At 37.1% G+C, this 22,720-nt stretch overlaps 1 protein-coding gene and 1 pseudogene across 3 annotated transcripts in view; both read right to left on the bottom strand.

Moving 5' to 3' along the window:
* Nucleotides 1–22,720, bottom strand: part of AK9 (adenylate kinase 9) — a 131,382-nt gene that overhangs the window by 23,266 nt on the left and 85,396 nt on the right. For 2 of the 3 annotated variants that reach the window (XM_040474339.1, XM_040474340.1), the window contains 6 exons: nt 22,340–22,600; nt 21,071–21,195; nt 17,163–17,382; nt 12,472–12,537; nt 1,102–1,308; nt 301–519 (listed from right to left, as the gene is read on the bottom strand). In XM_040474339.1, coding sequence (XP_040330273.1) covers nt 301–519; nt 1,102–1,308; nt 12,472–12,537; nt 17,163–17,382; nt 21,071–21,195; nt 22,340–22,600 — 1,098 coding nt within the window. Of the gene's footprint in view, nt 1–300; nt 520–1,101; nt 1,309–12,471; nt 12,538–17,162; nt 17,383–21,070; nt 21,196–22,339; nt 22,601–22,720 lie in introns of those variants that run through there. The other variant, XR_005789949.1, reaches the window with a different exon arrangement.
* On the bottom strand, nt 1,859–7,340 carry LOC121029221 (60S ribosomal protein L28-like; annotated as a pseudogene).

A 22,720-nucleotide genomic window follows, 5' to 3' on the forward strand; every position in this document is an offset into this window, starting at 1 on the left:
TTAGTACCAGAGCTCAGCTCTTTAGATGTGTCCTTTGAAAATATTTCTACTACCCATCTTCTTCTGCTACCAAGTTAAAACCAAGTTGGAATTGTGTTATCTCTCCAGATATACATGAAAGACATTAAACCCTTTGATTACTTTTCAGATGTCAGAAAATTAAAACAATCACGTTTTTATAGCTAGTTAAGAGTACTGTACAATGCTTACAATTTTTGAAATTATCCTGTCTTCTTCTTAGACATACTTAACAAAAATAAAAGAAAGAACACAGCTTTCAGGTGCATTTGCCGACATTACCTTTACAGGGTCCCAGTAGCCAAATGCACTTATATGCTTATAGGTGTAGTTCACCATTTTCTGGGCAAGGTGTGATGCTATTGGATAACATTTTTCAAAAATGCTCTCACGATTCTCTACCAGTGGTTTCAGTTTCATATTCAAATTATATTGTACAATATGGATTTTCCGAGCTCCATTAATGAGAATTACTGGTATCATAAGCTTCTCACATTCATCCTGATGAAAAACAAATAAAGAAAACCAAATATTAAAAAAAAATTTTTTTTATGTGTATTCATTTTTGAAAGACAGAGAGAGACAGAGCACAAGCAGGGGTAGGGCAGAGAGAGAGGGGGACACAGAATCTGAAGCAGGCTCCAGGCTCTGAGCTGTCAGCACAGAGCCCGATGCGGGGCTCAAACTCATGAACCGCAAGATCATGACTTGAGCTGAAGTTGGACACCCAACCTACTGAGCCACCCAGGTGCCCCAAACCAAATATTTTTAATGAGACCAAGTCTGGTCACAGCATATACACATTGCTGGTAACTGACCACTTCGGTCAAGAGAATAAATATTTTTCAGCTTCTGAGTGGCTGCATATTGGCAGTTAAAACTTTTGACTCTCTGTGGCTTCCATGTTGCCCTTGAGTTATTCATTTGTTTTCATAATTGCAAGCGGTGCTGGCAAAAGGGAAGATAGTCCTAAGATACACATTTCTTTTGAAATGTCAAAAAGAAACCAAGACATAAACCAACTACACTTCTTTCATTCTCAAATGTTACATTGTGAATTATGAAAAAAGGAAAAGTAATAACCTGTATTACTTGTAAATTATTCATATCTGTTTCAAATTTTTCTCCCAGTTCACCTCTCAGGCGTTCAAGTGCATCAATTTCCTGTTCTTCATCTTCCTCACTCATCACTTCCTCATCTTTTGGAAATTCATCTTCAAGGATGTTGTCAATATCATCTTCCTCTTCTTCAGGCTCTTCTTCACTAAAATCTTCATCTTCCCTATGTGTCTAAGGAAGAAAATGTTCTCTTTTACTATACACATAGAATATGCACCAAATGACTCTGCTAACTAATCATCTGGAATATTTTATGTCACTGGATACTGGTTGGTATGGAATGGCAACATTTATTTAGTAACATAGTAAAGTTTTAAATATCTGGCACCCAGAAGTTTAATTCCTTCAAGATTCTGACAACATACTGATCACATAGTAAATACATAAACAAGATATTAAATGTTATTTATGTCTATGGTTGCCAGAAAGTTCCGTTTCTTTGTTTGTTTATTTAGAGTCTTTATTTTACTTGCAGTTAGGTAACAAAGTCATGTTAGTTTCAGGTGTATAATATAGTGATTCAACAATTCCATACATCACCCAGTGCTCATGACAAGTGCACTCCTTAATCCCCATGACCCCTTTAATCCATCCCTTCCACCCACCTCCCTTCTGGTAATCATGTTTGTTCTCTATAATTAAGAATCTGTTTCTTCTTCTTCCCCCCACCTCCTCAGGTGGTTGACATCTTTATTGCTTTGGAGGTGGGGGGGACAGGTGCTCAGCAGTTCTTAGTGGGGTGCTTCCTTTTCACCATCATAGGCTTCTGGTGAGAAGGATGGCACTGGTCCTGCAAATGGCAGCTGTGTGCAGATCTGGACAGTACTTGTTTTTGCGGGTCATGTACATGATGCTGCTGAGAGTGGCCCAGACATTCTTGTTAGTGGTGGTCCGCATGTAGGAGGCAGTGGGTTTTCGCTGGCCAAATCTCTACTTCATGACCATTACACCTTTGCCATAGGCTGCTGGCTCCAGACCCACAGTCTTGTGGTGAATCAGCCCATTTGGTGGAAGGTGTCGTGAGCCTTCAGGTTATTGGGCTGGGTGCTGGATGTCTGCATGTTCCTCTTGATCAGAAAACTGGAGCAGTTCTGCATGACCAACCATTCAGGTGGGCGGACAGGGCAGCAGCTCCTCTCACTACTGCCTGGGGAAGTCAGAAAGAGCCCGAGTCTGTTTCTTGATTTATCTCTCTCTGTTTTTTCTTTGCTCATTTGTTTTGTTTCTTGAATTCCACATGTGACTGAAATCATATGGTATTTGTCTTCCTCTGACTGGTTTATTTTGCTTAGCGTTAGAGTCTCTAGCCCCATCCATGAAGGTTACATGTATTTGAAAGTCACTCAAAATGGATAACTCAGTCACTAGCTGTTGTCAGTTTGGACAAGATCAGTTTCCTCACCTGTAAAATAGGAATAACAAAGTACCTATCTCACAGCGATGGTGGGAGCATTAAATTACTTAATACATGCAAAGTGCTTACTTAGAAAAGTGTCTGGCACATGGCAAGCATGAAATGATAGCTATTATTGCTATTATTGTGCCATTATAGCTATTATTTGTCACTTTGTATAAAGCACTGTATTAATAGAACAGTTACATGCCCTTTAGGAGTTTATAGTCCATCTGAAGAAAGGAGAATAATACACAAATGACTCTTAAAGACCCATGGCAGGATATTGGTACTAAGTGGTGCCATATAGGAGTTAACATTTGCCTTTAACATAGAGGCTCCTGGGCCGCCTCCACACTCTTCTCCCTGAAGTATTCCTTGTATCAGTTGGAGCACTGCCTTCCAGTTGGAAACCTGGAAGTTTTCCTTACTCCTCGCTCTCCATTACTGCTCATCCAGTTTCCAAGGACTGTTATCCTAAACAACGCCCTACATTCTCTACTTTCCAGTTACCCTCACCCCCGCTGTTTGCCTTTTCGTTTTCTGATGCCTGCAATCTCCTGCTTATCCTCCTGTTTCCTAATCTATTGATTAGACCCTGGTTCCTTTACTTATTTATTTATTTATTTATATCTAATTTATTGTCAAATTGGCTAACATACAGAGTGTACAGTGTGCTCTTGGCTTTGGGGGTAGATTCCCATGATTCATCGCTTACATACAACCCCCAGTGCTCATCCCAACAAGTGCCCTCCTCAATGCCCATGACCCATTTTCCCCTCTCCCCTGCCCCCACCATCAATCTTCAGTTTGTTATCTGTATTTAAGAGTCTCTTAGAGTTTGCCTCCCTCCCTTTCTGTTTGTAACAATTTTCCCCCTTCCCCTCCCCCATGGTTTTCTGTTAAGTTTCTCCAGTTCCATATATGAGTGAGAACATGATATCTGTCTTTCTCTGACTGACTTATTTCACTTAGCATAATATCCTCCAGTTCCATCCACATTGCTGCAAATGGCAGGATTTCATTCTTTCTCATTGCCGAGTAGTGTTCTGTTGTATATATAAAACACATCTTCTTTACCCATTCATCAGTTGATGGACACGTATAGCTTTTTCCACAATTTGGCTACTGTTGAAAGCGCTGCTATAAACTTGTGCCCCTATGAATCAGCACCCTTGTATCCTTTGGATAAATTCCTAGCAGTGCTATTGCTGGGTCATAGGGTAGTTCTATTTTTAGTTTTTTGAGGAACCTCCACGCTGTTTTCCAGAGTGACTGCACCAGCTTGCATTCCCACCAACAGTGCAAGAGGGTTCTCGTTTCTTCACATCCTCCCCAGCATTTCTTGTTTCCTGAGTTGTTAATTTTAGCCACCCTGACCGGTGTGAGATGGTATCTCATTGTGGTTTTGATTTGTATTTCCCTGATGATGAGTGATGTTGAACATCTTTTCATATGTCTGTTGGCCATCTGGATGTCTTCTTTGGAAAAGTGTCTATTCATGTCTTCTGCCCATTTCTTCACTGGATTATTTATTTTTGGGGTGTTGAGTTTGGTAAGTTCTTTATAGATTTTGGATACTAACCCTTTATCCAATATGTCATTTGCAAATATCTTTTCCCATTCTATCGGTTGCCTTTTAATTTTGTTGATTGTTTCCTTTGCAGTGCAGAAGCTTTTTATCTTGATGAGGTCCCAATAGTTCAGTTTTGCTTTTAATTTCCTTGCCTTTGGAGATGTGTCAAGCAAGAAATTATTGAGGCTGAGGTCAAAGAGGTTGATGCCTGTTTTCTCCTCTAGGGTTTTGATGGTTTCCTGTCTCACGTTTAGTAGACCCTGGTTCCTTTAAAGAGCACCTGGAGCTGGAATTTGGCCTTGCAAGTTCAGGGAGGAGGATGAGAGGGTCCCTTCCTGCTCTGTGCCCAGGCTCCTCCCTCTCCAAAAGAAGCTGGGATATGGGGCAGTGTTTTTCAGTTCTGGTTCTTTTTTTATTTAAATTTTGAAGCCATTTGGTTCTTTTATCACTTTTTCCTTTTCCTTATCCTTTGACAATTAAAAAAAATCTTCAGATTTGATTTTCTAAGGATTATTGGAAGTATGGTGGGATGAGTCCACACTGCAAATGAGAGATGTCTCAGTTGCAGAGCTTGGCTCAACTTAATAGCTCTTCCAACTTATTTGTTAATTAAAAAAAAAATTAAACTATGTAAGTTTAAACACAGATTCATTTTTGTTAAAAAGATAAAATTATACAGCATTGTATAGGGTAAAAAAATCTCCCTTCACACTCCCATCTCTATTTCCACTTTCCTACCTAGAAATGATTTTCTTAACAATTTGGTTAACAATTTGGTTAAGATCCTTTTAGATGTTTACACCCACACACACCCACACAAAATTATATTTATACATATTGTACAACTTGCTTTTTAAAAATATAATTTAGCAATGCATTTAAATTTCTTTCCATATAAAAACATATATCTCATCATTCTTAGCCATTCTTGCATTTTAAAAAGGTTCGTGGGTTTTTTTTTGTTTTTGTTTTTTTTTGGTTGTTTTTTGTTTGTTTTTTTGTTTTTTTTGTTTTGTTTTTTTTGGTTGTTATGGGAAAACCAGTTTAGGAAATAACAAAGTAAACAGTAAAAAGTAGACACTTCTGATCCCTGTGATATTTGTTTTCTCTCTTATATTAGTGGTGATGAGGGATTTGGCTAACTTACATTTCTCTTCTTTTCTTTCTCTTCTGCCTATCCCCCAGTGTTAGTCATATTTTTAATTCTTTAATTCTGCAACTGAGTGCCTATAACTTTAAATATTATCTCCAAATCTCTCTTGAGCTATTACTTCTAGATATATGTTTGATTCCCCACAATTCAAGAGAATGTCCTTACTCTTCTTTCCTCTTTTCCCTCTCTTCAGTTTCTAAATTTCCATCTCCAGCATTACCACATTTACATTCCTGTCCTATGATTGTTTTTAAGTAGCACTTAGGTATTTAATGCTTCATGCAAAAATTGATTCTAAGAATTGAAAGCAAATAAAGAGTGATTAATTCTGAAAATTGAAACCCAGTAAACAGCACCTGCCATATTTTAATTATATAACCTTTATTCACAACAGCCACAGGTAGTGACAGAGGGGATGCAACTCTATATCAACAAACATGTACCATTTTGAGGAAAATGTCTAAAGTATCAATGTCAAACATTGTATTTTCTTATTATGCAAAATAATGCATAATTTAATTTGTCCCATATGTGGATAATGCTTTTCTTGTCCCCCACCCTCACCCCATATTTCTGGTTTGGTTTTGTTTTTTAGATGGAAGAAGCATTATTCATAAAAATCAATTGGCTACTTTTTTCAGGAAGAATATACAGAAGGCTAATTTTCAAAGATCTTAAATATCTAAAAGTATTTCCATTTCATCCTCATACATTATAAATAGTTAAAAATCATTTTCATTCAGAATTTTGAAGGCATTGTTTTTGTCTTCCATCATCCAGTATTGTTGGTGAAAAATCTGACACAAAACTCATCCACATTCCTTTGTAGATATCTTTTCTTCATTTTAGAAACAGTTAAAATCTCTTTATAATTAGCAATCTCAAATTTCATGACAGTGTGTCTAATGTACATCTCTTTTAACTTGTTCTGTTCAGTATTCATTGAGCCCTTTCAATTTGAAGATCCTCTGCTCTCTTCAATACTGGGGACATTTCTTTCAATATTTTAAAGATTATTTCCTCCTATATTAGCTCTCTTTTCATTTTTTTTCTTTTCGAATGCAAATTAGATGTTGATCCTCCTGGACTGACCCCACATATCTCCAGTTTTTCTTTCATATTTTCTATTTCTTGTATTTTTGTTCTATATTTGAGAAACTTCTTTGGCTTTTACTTCTAATTTTTCTCTTCAACTTTTTAAGAACTGCTCATTTATTTTTGAGAGAGACAGAGAACACGTGTGTGAGCATAGGCCATCCATGCAAGTTGGGGAGGGGCAGAGAAAGGGGGCAGAGGATTCGAAGTGGCCTCTGTGTTGACAGAGCTGTGCCAGGCTTGAACTCAAACTGAGATCATGACCTGAGCCTGCGTCAGACACTTAACCAACTGAGCCACCCTCTATTAAACTTTTAATTAATTTAATTTACATTATACATTTTAGCTTCTGTGAACTCTTTTTTGCTTTCTGATTTTTCATAGCATCCTGTTTTTTGTTTTATGGATACAAGTTCTTGAATTTTCTTAGGGAGATTGGAATTTTTTAAATGTTTAGTAAGGTCTTCTGAATTGCCTATTCATTTTAGGGTCAGTTGTTCTGTTCATCTTGTTGCTCCTTTGTGTTGATAATTTTTCTCAAGTATATGGTAATCCTTGGTTGTTCATCCATTTTTATGAATGGAGGACCAAGTTGCTTAATTCAAAGCAACTTCAAACTCTGGGTGTGTGAGCAGGGCAGGTTGTATTGTGCTTCCACTTAAGATGTGAGAATGAGAAGAGGTGGGCAGGTTGGATCTTGCTCCAAAAGATGGAGGACACCAACCAATATCCCTGGCACTTATTATCTTCTAGGCAGATTATTTGCTTCGGAAATTATTTGCCTTTTTTTTCCCCCATGGGGGCAGATGTCATTGTTACATAAGGAGATGGTGGGGCAGCCTTAAATAATTTTTGTGCAGTTAATTATCCTGGACTTAATAGATAATCAAATTATGTGCACATAATGAGTTCTGTCCTTACTTTTCAACATGTATGCTATTTCTTTTTTTTTCTTGTATTACTTTCACTAGTTTCTTTAGTACCATGTTGAATTTTTTTAAAGGTTAATATCCTAAAAATCTCCACAGGTTAATTTTTCCTAGGGAAAAAATTTTTATTTTTCCATAAATGGCAACTTGATCTTGAAACAGTGCTTTTTTTTTTTTTTTCTGATAAATTATACCTTTTAGGCCTTATGTTAGGAGATATATCTTCTAAAGTTCATGGTCTCAGAGATCTGCCTCTAGTATGAAGGAATAAGTTAATTTAGCCTCTAGCAGATAATAACCATAAACCATGAACACCCCTCCCCCCACCCCAACACACACACACACACACACACACACACACCACTTTCTCCCACTCATTTAAGAAGCTCTGGAGAGTAAACAAAGGCAGATTTGGAAAGCAGCAAAAATTTGGAGTGAGCAGTTGGTTAAAGGTGAATTCTCTGATTTTGTGCCCTTGCTCAGAGGGCAGCCTCCATTAGAGTGGTGGTGGCACAGGGAGACTAAAATTCTGATAGGAAACTTTAGTGTCTTTCCAGCTGGAGCAACCAGAGGAAGGAGACACAACCAGGATACCGGAGAGTGAGGGTAAACTTCAGAATTGAGAGAACCGGAGAAGGAAACAACAAATTAGTTTATACAGACTTTCCACATCTCTGAACCATGCACATATGGACTGTTTGAGAACAGTATAAATTGAATTGTTAGTATGACAGAGTTTACAGGCTTAGTCTTACCAAATAAATTGCCTGCTAAAACAAAAACACTCGTGGAGCTAACAGAATTCAGAATCTACATAATATAACACTCATAATTCAAAAGTTATAATACTCCAAAATTATTCAAAGTATAAAGGATCATGAGACATGACCCATTCTCATAAGAAATGATATCAACAAATACCCACTCCAGGTACTAGAGTTACAAAACAAGAACTTTAAAGCAGTTGTTATCCCTACGACCAATGAGGAAAAGGAAAATACACTCATAATAAATGAAAAGATAAGAAACCTCAGGAGGGAAATAAAAACAAACCAAAATGTAAATTAGAACTAAAAAAATACAATATTTGAAATTAAAAAAAATATCAGATGGATTTAATAGACTGGAGATGACTAGTCAACCCCAAACTAGATAAATATAAAGAAAATGACATGTAGGCATATCATAATCACACCATTGAAAAAGATTTCTTGGCTGAAAGCAGCCAAGAAAAATCATACAGGAAAACAATTCAGATGACCACATTCTTCTCATCCCTCTGATTTCCCTCACACCAGAGGAATGAATAAAGAACAACAGAAAAGGTTAAATATCTGGATAAATGTAAAGGAAGATTTATTTTCCTCTCAATATATTTAAAATACATATGACTATTTAAAACAAAAACTATATATATTTTTTTCTTATGGAGTTTATAATCCACTTGGTTGTAAAACAAATGACCACTAGAACATACAGGATATTGGTGGGCGTAACTGGATTTATACAGTCACAGCTTTCTACACTATTACATGGAATAATATTGACTCTAAGTAGAGTGGGAAAAGGTAAGGATGTATATGTAATAGAGAGCAACCATTAAAAAAAACACAGAGAGGTATAACTAAAAAGCCAAAAGATAAATAAAATGGATTCCTAAAATACATTCAACCAATCCCAGAGAAGGCTGGAAAGGGAAAAGAAAAAAGAAAGGGGACAACAGGAAACAAAACTCATGGTCTCTGAGAAACAGGGCTAGCTTTGGGGTAAACTGTCTCATAGCTTTCTAGCAGTACCAGAAAGTAGGGGCAAGGCTATAACTGAGTAGAAGGTTATGCCAGGGGGGTGGTGGAGGTTATAGTCAGAATGCTTACAACTAGGGAGGAAATGAGATAGGCAGAAATAGAGGAGAAGTGAAAGACTTGTCAGAGTTCTGAGGCTTCCCAATACAGATGCATGTTAGTCAGACACTAGATTCCCTTACGATACATGGCTGGTGGGGGGGAGGGGGGTCGGTGCTGGGGGGTGAGGTTGTCTTCTAAATCTGGATTTTGAGACACTATTCCAAACCGTTTGTTTTCAAAACCTTAAAACTCAAGCACTGGGAGATTATGGGAGTGCTGAATCACTATATTGTACACCTGAAACTAATATTACACTGTATGTTAACTAATGAGAATTTAAATAAAAACTTAAAAAGAACTCAATCCCCAGCCTGTACCCTCCGGGGGCCCTCCCACCCAACCTTAGCTTTCTGCTCCATCCCAAAGTGCTCTCTGCACATAGACCTGGGGGCCTATACACCCTGCCTTCTCCCTAGAAGGCCTCAAGGATGGTCTTGGCCTGGTGCTTGGTCCTTAACCTTGTTTCAACCTCATTTGGACCCTGGCTTCGGCTTCCCCTTAGTACTTACGGTATTTATCTGAATTAACTATTTATCTGGGTGTAGTCCCTCACTGTTCTGCTGACTTGCAGCCCTGGCTCACTATACTGGCTGTTTCTGGCTTTCTCCTGTCTGTGGCTACGCATAACTTGACAGAAGAGACTGAGGCACCAGAGAAGGAGCCAGCAAACAACAGGAAGAGAACCAAGATTCTGAAGCAAGAAATAGGAGTAGAAGCAAGGCCTCTGAGGAGCTGGAAAGTATGCAAACTAAACATGAGAAGGGGCTGGCTTAGAGATTATTCATCATCACACTTGGAGACTAAAGTTCCACAAGGTGGCAACATTTTCCTATGAAATTAATGCAAGTAGCCACCTTGAGACTAAGATCATTTCTAATGTTAAAAAAATGTGTTATCTGTAGGAAAAAAATCATACAGTAAGGGCAATGATCTTTGTGAAGGATGAGAAGACAAACCTGGGAGGGGCTTTACTTGTACGTGGTTCCCCAATTTGTTATGAAAAGGTGAGTAATGGAGCTGCATATCCTATACAAAAGGCAAATGATGAGAAGGTCTCTGTTCTTTTGAAAGCAAGCCCCAGCATCTATGCAGAGTCAGGAAGTCACATTACTGGTTATAACTATCACACTGCGTGAACCTAGACATGCTACATTTTGTTTAGTCTTTCTTTGTCTGAGGCAGTAGCAGGACATTTAAAATTCTCATCAAAGAAATTTTAAAAGGCCAATACACAGTTTTCATCTTTGATTCATCAAAAATCTCAGGAATTATCTTCCCAAAGTTGGTTTGTGTAAATTAATTGTGTGACATACATAGCCAATTTTGTGAAAGATTAAGTCTTGGGAGAGCTAACTTATACAAAACCTACTTATGGGTGCCTGGATGGCTCAGTCAGTTAAGTGCCCAACTCAGGTAATGATCTCATGGTTTCACGAGGGTGAGCCCCCATCGAGCTCTGTGCTGACAGTGTGGAGGCTGCTTGAGATTCTTTCTCTCCCTCTGCCCCTGCCCCACTTGTGTGCTCTCTCTCACTCTAAATAAATAAATGAACATTTTAAAAAACCATGATTTAATTTTTAAGATAGAATATTGAATTTTTAAATGAAAAATAGTAAGAAATCCCACCATTCTAATGTTAACAAATAGAAAAATGATAAATCAGGAACATTTAAAATTTATCCTGAAAACTGATTTTCTTAAGAAAAAGATTAACATTGTTGCACTATATGCTAACTTGGATTTAATTAACAAATAAATTAAATAAAAATTTAAAAAAGAAAAAGCAGATTTAATTAAAGAATAAGGGGGAAAAAGTTACAGAAAGGGAGGGAGACAAACCATAAGAGACTCTTGGATACTGAGAACAAACAGGGTTGATGGGGGGTAGGAGAGAGGGAAAAGTGGGTGATGGGCATTGAGGGCACTTGTTGGGATGAGCACTGGGTGTTGTATGGAAACCAATTTGTCAATAAATGATACTTAAAAAAAAAGAATAGCAGGGAAGGGAAATTAAAGTATTATTAATTCAGGACACTAGATATTGTTAATTTTGTTCTATTTTACAACGAAAAAGCCTAAGCTCAGAGAGATTAAGAAACCTGCTCAAGGTTATACAACAGCAACAAAACAACTGGTGAGTGCCTACTATGTGTCAGCACTATGTGAGGCACTTGAGAGCCAGCAATGAACAAAGTCAGCAAGACCTGGAGAAAGGATACCAATTTAGGTATCAGATCATAGTCTTGAGAGTCAGTGTTGAAAAGATGGTCAGAAGAAAATGGGAGAAGGCAGGAAGCATCTCATTGTTTGCCTTGGTTACGGGGATTACTTGTAAGCTGACTATACATACGAGCCCCAGGTAACTTCACAGAACTAGCATGTCTCATCACACCTCCTCTTTAAATTCTATACCCCTGAGTGAGCTTGGCTGTAGCACTGGGGTAGGCTATGTCATTATGGGAATAGTTCCTCTCCAAACAAAACAAAATCTACAATCTTCAAGGTTTATCTTTTCAAAAAATCAGCAGGTGGAGAAAAGGAGCTGTACTGAGCAGCCTGTACAATATATGAGTCTGAGGGTTCACAGGCGCTGTCTCATTCCATTCTTTATCTCGGCATAATCTATATTTTAGTTCCAACACAGCTTTACAGTCTCTCTGTCTAGACCTCAGTCCTAGGCTCCCAGCCTATCTCCCTGTGCGTGGACTGGAAGGCTGGAATGCAAAAATGAAAATCCAAAAGAAGCATAGGTTAATGTGGTATTATATCTTGAATTAGATTATTTAAACTTCTTTCGTGGTTTTCTTTCCTTTAAAAATGTTCAGTTTTCTGATTATAAAAATAATAAAGGGTCATTGTAAACAATTATGGAAAAACAAAAAGTATAAAGAAAAACAGTGATACATAATCTTACTTCTCATATGTAAACTCTGTGTACTTCTTTCAAGACTTTTTCTTTTTTTAATTTATTTTCATTTATTTTTTTTAGAGAGAGAGAGAAAGTGAGCAGGGGAGAGGGTCAGAGGGAGAGAGAGAATCTTAAGCAGGCTCCACACTCAGCATGGAGGCCAAAGGGGGGCTCTATCCCACGCCCCTGGGATCATGACCTGAGTCGAAATCAAAAGTCAGATGCTCAACTGAGTCACCCATATACCCCTCAAGACTTTTTCTATGCATCTTTTTATTTTATATTGTTGATATATAAAAACATATATAATATAATATATATAAACATTATATTAGGGATATTCTTTTTTTAAAAGGCAGCAATTTTATTTACTTACCTCCCCTTTCTGTTTTTTCTCTCTCTCTGCTATAAGTTCAGCCCTTCTTTTAGAAATCATATCATCCTGTTAAAGAAGGAGACATTAAAACATTTTAATGGATAAAATTATTTTTTGTGTATTAATATATATGTATATTATATACACACATATATACACATATATACATACATATATATACATATATACGTACATATATACACATATATACATGTATACTTATATATATATAAACATATACATATATACACACATACATATACATACATATGCATACATATATACATACATGTGTATATGTATGCATATGTATGTATATGTGTTTCCCAAGGTGGGAATAGCATTTGGATGGAAGGATGGTGAATTTCCAGAAAAGCATGTGATGGTGGTAATTATGCTACTATATCCTTGTAGCTCTGGAACTTTTGATCAGCGATTTCCCTCCAGAGGGATAAACAACATTTGGGGGCTGCCACTCTTCCTACAAATTTTAGAACACCTTTTTGAATTTATCATCTGTTAGTTTGCTTTGGTAATTAGGTAGATTATGTATACGGAGAAATAAGGAAATAGTTGGAAGTAATTTGTTAAAAATGTTTGATAATCTAGGGGCACCTGGGTGGCTCAGTCAGTAAAGCATTTGACTCTTGATTTTGGCTCAAGTCATGATCTCACAGTTTGTGGGTTCGAGCCCTGTATTGGGCTCTGTGCAACAGCTTGGAGCCTGCTTGGGATCCTCTCTCTCTCTCTCTCTCTCTCTCTCTCCTCCCTCTCCTGCTCACACTCTCACTCTCTCAAAATAAGTAAACTTAAAAACAAGTTTGATAATCTTTTATCATTATAATAAAATATAATAGCCTAATAATGTATTGAATAATTTAAGTCATATTATCTCAGAATTGGAATTAGTTGATTAGCTTATCTATTGACAAGTGGCTCATTACCTTCAATTTTGGGTTTTGTTTGTATTTTTTTTTTTTTTTTGAAACTCTTACTAATAATGAAATACATCTCCCTGTACCTTCCTCCTACCAATAGTAGTTCCTCCCTGTGGCCCTATGGAACAACTAAGCTCTCTTCAGCATGAAAGCCCTTCAAATTATTTAACACTGCTCTCATGTTGCATCTTAGTCTTCCTAGTTCCAGATTTGAAAGCCCCATTATTTTCACCCCAGCCCAGATTTATAGATTCACTCTTTCAAGACATGTCTTATAAATGGAATGGAATGAATCATATAGTATGTACTATTTTTTTTTTTTTTCAGCCTGGCTCTTCTTTCGCTAAGCATAATGATTTTTATCTGTGTTGTAAGGTGTGTCAATAGTTCATTCTTTTTTAATAGTGAATAGTATCAACATTACTTAGATATACCACTTATTCATTCACTTCATTGACGTATTCATTCATTCATCCAGCCTCATCAAATTTTAAGATATTTAAAGTGTAAATTGTGATGATTTGATATATGTATACATAGTGAAAGGACTCCTCCCATTTAATGAACACTTCCATCGCCTCACATATTTATCTTTTTTTAACATTTAAGTTCTACTCTATTAGCAAATTTTGATTATACAATTCAGTATTACCAGCTATAGTCACATATTATACATTAAATCCTCAGATCTTATTCATTTTATAGCTGAAAGTTTGTACCTGTTACCAATTTCTATTTCTTCCACCCCTCAGCTCCTGGCAACCACTTTTCTTCTATTTCCGTAAGTGTGAATTTCTTTAGATTCCGCATATAAGTGATACCATGCAGTATTTGTCTTTCCCTGTCTGGCTTATTTCACTTAGCATAATGCCCTCAAAGTCCTTCCATGTTGTTGCAAATGGCAGGATTTCCTTCTTTATCATGACTGAATAATATCTCGTACATATAAACACAATGTCTTTTTTATCCATTCATTCGTTGACAGACTCCTAGGTTGCTCTCACGTTTTGGCTACTGTGAATAGTGCTGCAATGAACATGGAGGTGTAAATATCCTGTTTTCATTTCCTATGGATACTTATCCCAGAAGTAGGATTGCTGGATTATATGGTAGTTCTATTTTAAAATTTTTGAGAAACTTCCAGGCTATTTTCCACAGGGGTTGTACCAGTTTACATTCCCACCAACAGTGCAAAGGGTTTCCTTTTCTCTATAACTTAGCCAACATTTGCTATCTCTTGTCTTTTGATGACAGCCATTCTAACAAGTATAAGGTGATATCTCATTGTGATTTTGATTTGCATTTCCCCGATGATTAGTGATCTTGAACACTTTTTCATGTACCTATTGACCATCTGTATGTCTTTTTTTTTGTAAAAATGTCTATTCAGTTCATCTGATTTTTTTCATATTTTCAATCTATTTTTTTAATCAGATGGTTTTTTTTTTTTTTTTTTTTGCATTGAGCTATACAAGTCCTCCAGATATTGTGGATTTCAATTCCTTATCAGATGTAAATCAGATGTGATTCGTAAATATTTTCTCTCACTCAGTAAATTAACTTTTCATTTCATTGATGGTTTCCTTTGTTGTGCAGAAGGCTTTTAGTTTGATATAGTTCCCATTTGTTGACTTTTGCTTTTGGTGTCAAATCCAAAAAACTAATTAAGACCAATGTCAAGGAGCTTACCCCCTATGTTTTCTTTTAGAAGTTTTATGGTTTCAGGTCTTATGTCCAACTCTTTAATCTATTTTGAGTTGATTTTTTGTATAATATATATAGGGTAGTTTCATTCTTTTGCAGGTGGCTGTCCAGTTTTCTCAGCATTTGCTGAAGAGACTATTCTTTCTCTGCCGTGTATCTTTGGCTCTCTTCTTATAAATTAGTTGAGAGTATATGCATGGGGTTATTTCTGGGCTCTCTGTTCTGTTCCATTGATCTATGTGTCTAGTCTGCTATTGAACTCCTCTATTGAATTTTTCAGTTCAGTTATCATATTCTTCAGTTCTGTGATTTGTTTGGAACTTTCCTGTATTTTCTATCTCTTTGTTGAAATTCTCACTCTGTTCATGCATTGTTCTCCTGCCTCGGTGAGTATCTTTATGAACATTATTTTGAACTCTTTATTAGGTAGATCATTTATCTTCGTTTCAATAAGGTCTATTTCTGGAGTGTTTATTTAAAATATATTCCTCTGCTTCTTCATTTTCTTTGACTCTGGGTTGGTTTCTGCACATTAGACAAAGGGCCACATTTCCTAGTCTTCACAGAGTGGGCTTGGGTAGGAGGTGAACCTTATCAGTCAGCCTGGACTGAGTTCTTGGCTGTCTCAAACCTGTGTGATTGTCAGACCTACTTTCTTTGCTCTCAGTAGCTCCCAGTAGTTAAGGGTGGCCGCAACCTGTCAGTGTCCCAAAGGGGAGGAAAGCCAACAGCATAGGCTGATTGGAAGCTGGACTCTCAGGCAGCAACTGTTTTGATGTGGGTGATATGGGTGTTTTCTCATTTGCTCAATGTATAGGAGTCATTCAGCTAGTTTCCGAATTTCTTTCAGAGGGAACTGCTTCATGTGTAGTTGTGGATTTAGTGTGTCTGTGGGAGGAGATGAATTCAGGAGGCTCTTATGTTGCCATCTTGGGTGGGAACCCACGGCACTCTATCTGGGTGTCTAACACATTTTGTTTATCCATTCATCAGTTGGTGGATATTGAGTGGTTTTTGCTTTTTGTCTGTTACAAATAATGCTGTTATGAACATTCATATATCAATTTTTACGTGGATATATTTGTATTTCTGTTAGATAGATTCCTAAAAGTAGAATTGCTGGATTCCCTATGACACTTTTGAAGATTTTATGTAATACTCCTCAGATTATAGTTTCAGAAAAGATGTTCTAAACCATCTTTATATAGATTTGTTTCACTAATGGCCAATATGGCCTTGATGGATAGGTCATCATTCCAGGAACTAGTGAAAAAGCCACTGAAAAGTTTAATTATGATGCCTCTCCCACTTTGCTCCTGTGTCTGGTGTAGGGATACTTTGGTGCTACCACTATCTTGAATTTTATTTGCCTTGGAGAGAAAAGCATTAACACATTGAAAAATCACATAGGCCTCAAATAATTTTGTAACTCTTTAATTGCAAATAGTCTTTTTTTTAAGTTCATTTATTTTTTTTTTTGAGAGAGAGCAAGAGAGAGCATGAGTGAGTTAGGGAGGGCCACAGAGAGAGGGAGGGAGAGAGAGGATCCAAGCAGGCTTTGTCCTCAGCAGGGAGCCCTACATGGGGCTCAAAACTGTGAGGTCATGGCCTGAGCCAAAATCAAGAGTTGGACGTTTAACTTACTGAGCCACCCAGGTGCCCCTATAAATAGTCTTAATATTTGATAAAAAGTGTTTTCATATTGATTGTGGCATTAAAATCAGAAAACTACATTTTTATAAAGACCACTTTAAAACTGAATAGAGGGGCGCCTGGGTGGCTCAGTCGGTTAAGCGGCCGACTTCAGCTCAGGTCACGATCTCGCGGTCCGTGAGTTCGAGCCCTGCGTCGGGCTCTGGGCTGACGGCTCAGAGCCTGGAGCCTGCTTCCGATTCTGTGTCTCCCTCTCTCTCTGCCCCTCCCCCGTTCATGCTCTGTCTCTCTCTGTCTCAAAAATAAATAAAACGTTAAAAAAAAAAGTAAATAAAAAAAAAACTGAATAGATTCTGAACAAATTTACTCCCATATTTTTTTTTATTGGATATGTACCTTGATTTTTGCCTTCATTTCTTTGATGAGTTTTTTCCTTTCTAATTTCTTCTTTTGTTTCAGTTTCCACTTTTCAATTTGGGAAGGAAGGAGGCGATCAGAAATATCTTGATCATCAACTTGTATGAAAACAGCAGCATCTGGGAAAAACCCATGTTCCCCCAGAAACAGGGCCTCATCAGGATATCGTGGGAAACCATCTAATATAAAACCTGTGGAACTAGATGGAAATTTCATAATTTATTTGCTTAAAATACTATTATAAATATTTAAAGTGAAAAAATTAATAAATCACAAGTTTATATGTGATATGCAATGAATAGTTTTAAAAGTTTAGTGTAGTATCTTTTAGGTCTTTTGATATTTCTACTTGTGTAAACATGGTGTGTGTTCTAAATGTATTGAATTGGATTAAAATGGTAATATTTTATACTTATATTTATAGTATAGATAAGTTCTCTTAAATTGTAAATAGTCTTAATATTGATGAAAAATGAATAGAAAATAAGTTCTCTGGGAGGAATGCCCACCCTAATGCCGTGTCACCCTTTATGTGAAGGTGGGTTTGGCCAGCCCACCTTTCGTGGGAATCCACCTTTTTATAGTTTTTCTTCTAGTAATACTTCCTCTCACGAGACAGTTTGTATTCTCTTCCCTGGGTCCCCTTGTAATCAATGACAATTATTAATGTGTATATACTGGCTCATATGTGTAAGATGATTACATTCAAATAGAATTATAAGACTTGCCCAAGTATGATGAAACTGTAAGGATCAGAAAACTAACTGAAATGTGACTACATTTTCATTATGAAATATTTATAAAACAATCAGGCTTCAAGAACTTGGCTTTATTTGAGAGAGTATTGGTCCCCTTCTGAATGAGAGTTATCCTGTTTATCTAAAATTGGGTTTGTTTGGGGAGACTTGGTGGCTCAGTTGGTTAAGTGTTGGACTCTTGATTTCGGCTTGGGTCATGATCTCACGGTTTCGTGAGTTCGAGCCCCACATCAGGTTCTGCGCTAACAGTGTGGAGCCTGCCTGGGATTCTCTCTCTCTCCCTACCCCTCTGCCACTCATGCTGTCTCTGTCTCTCTCAAAATAAATAAATAAACTAAAAAAAAATAAAATTGGGTTTGTTTTAGGTACTTATATTTAAATATATGTTTTCTTCCTAATGTGAACAGGACTTTTAAGAACATTTGACAGTTTGAGTTCTTACCTGATATCTTAAAATGTGTCCCATACTCTTAAGTGGGCAATTTTTTATACTTTGGCTGTAAGATGTATGCCGTTTTCTTTAGAGATGCCTTCAGCATAGTCTTTTCTGTGAGGAACATTTTCATCCTTACCATTCTAGCTGTCACACTTTTTTGTCAGTGACTTCGAAATCTCTACCTCTATACCCAGCTTCTTTTCTGAGTTTCAATTCAGGATTTTCCAAAAGCTGTTTAATCTCTTCATCGCAGTGCCCTTTAGGAAGCATTCGTGTATCATACTGTCAGAAATCATACCCGTTGTTACCCTTCCACACTGCTTTTGCTTCTGACTCACTGGTATTCGGGTGCCAACTGTCAGAGACATTTGGATGGCTCCTCCAATTCCTACTTGCATCCCACACATAAAGCCTTGATATGTCCTCTCTCTACCCACATTTCCATTTCTGCTATGACACCTAAGATCAGGCCGTTATTATCTCTCTCTAGGACTCATGCAATAGCCTTTAAAAAATATGTTGATTTTTTCCTGATTATAGAAGAAAAACATCTCACTTCACTATCAGTCAGAGAAAAACAGATATCATAGGATTTCACTCATATGTTGAATTTGAGACTCTCAACAGAGGAACATAGGGGAAAGGAAGGAAAAAGAAGATAAAAACAGAGAGGGAGGCAAACCACAAGAGACTCTAAAATACAGAGAATAAACTGAAGGTTGCCGGAGAGGAGGTGAGTGGGGGATGGGCCAAATGGGTGATGGGCATTAAGGAAGTCACTTTTCAGGATGAGCACTGGGTGTTACATGTAAGAGCTGAATCACTGGGTTCTACGCCTGAAGCCAAGACTACACTGTATGTTATCTGACCTGAATTTAAATAAATAAAAATAAATAAATATAGAAAAGCATGAAAAGGGCAAAATTATCCATAATCTCATATCCCAGAGATTACTGACATTTTGTTTTATTTCTCTGCGGTTTGTTCCTCATGTGTCCACCTTGCTATTGTAAATAACTTTGCATCCTTTATATAGTAACATTTCTTATGCTATTACAAATTCTTCATTATAATACATTTTAATGGTTGCATAATATTTAGCTATTTTATTTAGGCTTTTTACAATTTCACTTTTTACTTTTAATTCTTCAATCCATATGCTCTTTTAAATATTTTTTTAATGTATGTTGTGAGGCTAGGAGCTAAATTAACAAAGAACAACCCATGACTACATTGTTGCAGTCAACCTGCCTAAATTAATCACAACAAATGATCTAATTTAGGCAATAGGAAATTAAAATTAAAGTTGATGATTAATAATCTCACTCACTTATTTATGCCACAGATTAGGTGAAAAAGATTGCCCAGAGGTGCATTGAGAGTAGCCAGTTGTTTGAATTGTCTGTGATACAGTTTCCTTATTTTCAAAGTGAGATAATAAAAGTTTCTATTCCATAGGATAGTAGTGAGGGTTAAGCAAGTTAATGTGAATAAAATATAGTAGAACTGTACCTGGCACAAAGTAAGTTCCATGTAAGTGTTTGCTACTTCTCTTTCTTCTGGTGGATACCAAAGCAAGATATTCTGATTAGGAAATTGAGGTGAAGTTTTAACTGTGATGCCCTGGAGATTCCTAAACTTGTCCTGTTTGAGGTCAGGCTTGTTCCTGGCTTTTAAGAAAGGGATAATACTATGGACAGCTATTAAGTGGTCTTAAGAGTAATTGGTGAAAGGCTATAAGGAAAAGAGTCCAGCCCATCATTACTGTGAGTGCGTTTAGAATATGGGTAGTCAGGGGCGCCTGGGTGGCGCAGTCGGTTGGGCGTCCGACTTCAGCCAGGTCACGATCTCGCGGTCCGTGAGTTCGAGCCCCGCGTCGGGCTCTGGGCTGATGGCTCAGAGCCTGGAGCCTGTTCCTGTTTCTGATTCTGTGTCTCCCTCTCTCTCTGCCCCTCCCCTGTTCATGCTCTGTCTCTCTCTGTCCCCAAAAAAATAAATAAACGTTAAAAAAAAATTAAAAAAAAAAAAGAATATGGGTAGTCAGCCACGCCTACACATTAGAATCAGCTGGGAGCTTTCAAAACTACTGATGCCTGGGTCTCAACTTCACACTCTTTTTTCTTTTTTCTTTTTTCTTTTTTCTTCTCTTCTCTTCTCTTCTCTTCTCTTCTCTTCTCTTTCTCCCATCCTTCCTTCTTTCTTTCTTGCCTTTCTTTTTCTTTCTTTCTTTCCTTTCTTCTTTCCAATGTTTATTTATTTATTTTTGAGAGAGAGAGAGAGAGAGAGAGAGAGAGAGAGAGAGAGAAACACAAGCTTGTGCAGGGGAGGGGCAGAGAGAGGGAGACAAAAATCCCCAGCAGGCTTTATGCTACCAGTGCATAGCCCTGCTTGGGGCTCAGACTCACAAACCGTGAAATCATGACCTGAGCAAAGCTGGACACTTAACTGACTGAGCCATCCAGGCGCCCCTTACCGTCACACTTCTAAAAATTTTGATTCAGTTGTTTTGGGGTAGGGCCCCTGGCATCAGTATTTTTAAACTAATTTCCCAAATGTTTTTAATGTGTACAATCACTCACTTACAAGAAAGTAAAAAAAAAACTTCTTAAATTTATGCTGGATTACATTTTTAACTTTTAAGAATAAAGAAAATGAAAGTCAATAATCGTATAATTCTATATAAAATAAGATACCGCATTGGTTCCTTAAGCCACCACTCAGAAAGAATTGTTTCAAGAATTTCGGGAGGCAGTGGCTCATTTTCCATTAGATTTAATCTGATTGCTTCTTCTTCTTCTGTAAATTGTACTTCTGGAGACTAAAACAAAAATCAGAAAACAAAACAAAAATTTAAAACTCTGTATTAATAAATAATCTATACATTACATAGTTGGTTAGGATGAGACCTTTTTTCTTTAGGTCATTTTTAATACTGCTACTTGTTAACATTTTAAAACTTGAGCCCTTTTCTTTAAATCAATATTTAATATGGTTTTAAATATTAAATTATATGTTATAGCTAAGAGGAGTTACTAGTGATTAGCATGACTGACTTTCACACATGGCCTCCGGATATCTGTCTCATTACTTTTTGCTAAAACCTTGTTCCATCTGTATCACACACCCACAAGGCTTAACAAATTTTTGTCATTTATCTTATAATTATTCAACCTAGATCCTGATTAAAGGATGGGCGAGCCAGGCAGTCATCTGGAATACAATCTATATGGGTCCATTTACAGGGGATCATTTGAGAATAAAAGGGTCTAGCTATATCAGAAATGATTGAAAAGTGAGTTAGATATGGGGCGCCTGGGTGGCTCAGTCTGCTAAGCATCAACTCTTGATTTTGGCTTAGGTCATGATCTCACAGTCATGAGATTGAGCCCCGTGTCAGGCTCCATGCTGAGCATGGAGTCTGCTTAAGACTCTCTCTCTCTCCCCCTCCCTCCGTCCCTCCCTCTCTCTTTCTTTCTCTCTCTCTGCCCCTCTCCTCTTTTCTCCCATTTGCATGCTCTCTCTCTCTAAAAATAAGTGAGTTCGAATGAAGAACTTTCTCTTTACAACCCCAGGAAAAAACCATCTAAAAGACATAAAATTTCTTATGATGCATCATTAGAAATTAATATTTTGAGATCTCTGCTGGTACTGGGGCAGATTTTTGTATTTGTTAGAAAACAGAGAACATGATATTGGAAAACCTTATAGTCTAGGTCAGACATCAAATAACACAGTCCCAAATAAATGCTATAAACAGTCCTGTCAGGGAAAGCTGTTCAGATTTTTACTGGAGTCATGTAAAACTTACTATTTTGTATCCTAGATGAGCAGTAAAATTTGTAAATAACATATGGGGAGGATGACCTAACTCACTTTATAGAGTTTTATACTGCCTATATTCTACTTCCAAAAGTAATACCGGTAAGCATAATTATCCGCAAATAGAGTATTAATATTACTACCGGTTTCTTTGTATTTTCTTCTTCAATCTTGACATTGGCCTGAATGGCAAGTTCTTCAAGTTCTTGTTTTGCAAACTGTTCTTCCTCAGAATCTTCTTCAAATTCAGTTCCTATTTTCTTTTCAGTTTTGAGCATTAGTTTTTCTTGAAGAAATTCTTCAAACTGAATGTGAAAAATGCCCAATTTTTCTGCTAAGTATCTTCCACAGACAGTTTTACCAGAGCCATGTGGGCCCAGAAGGCATATTCTTATTGGAGGAGCCTGCCACAGGAAAGAGGTAGAGTAGGAGGAGAGTGAAGAAAAGGAATTTTGAGTAATTTAGAAAACATTAGGCCTATTGATTGCCCTCTCTAAGACTGAATTATCACTTCACAACACCAG

This window comes from Herpailurus yagouaroundi, unplaced genomic scaffold, assembly GCF_014898765.1.
Source record: "Herpailurus yagouaroundi ecotype Mexico unplaced genomic scaffold, PumYag 139, whole genome shotgun sequence".
NCBI lineage: Eukaryota > Metazoa > Chordata > Mammalia > Carnivora > Felidae > Herpailurus > Herpailurus yagouaroundi.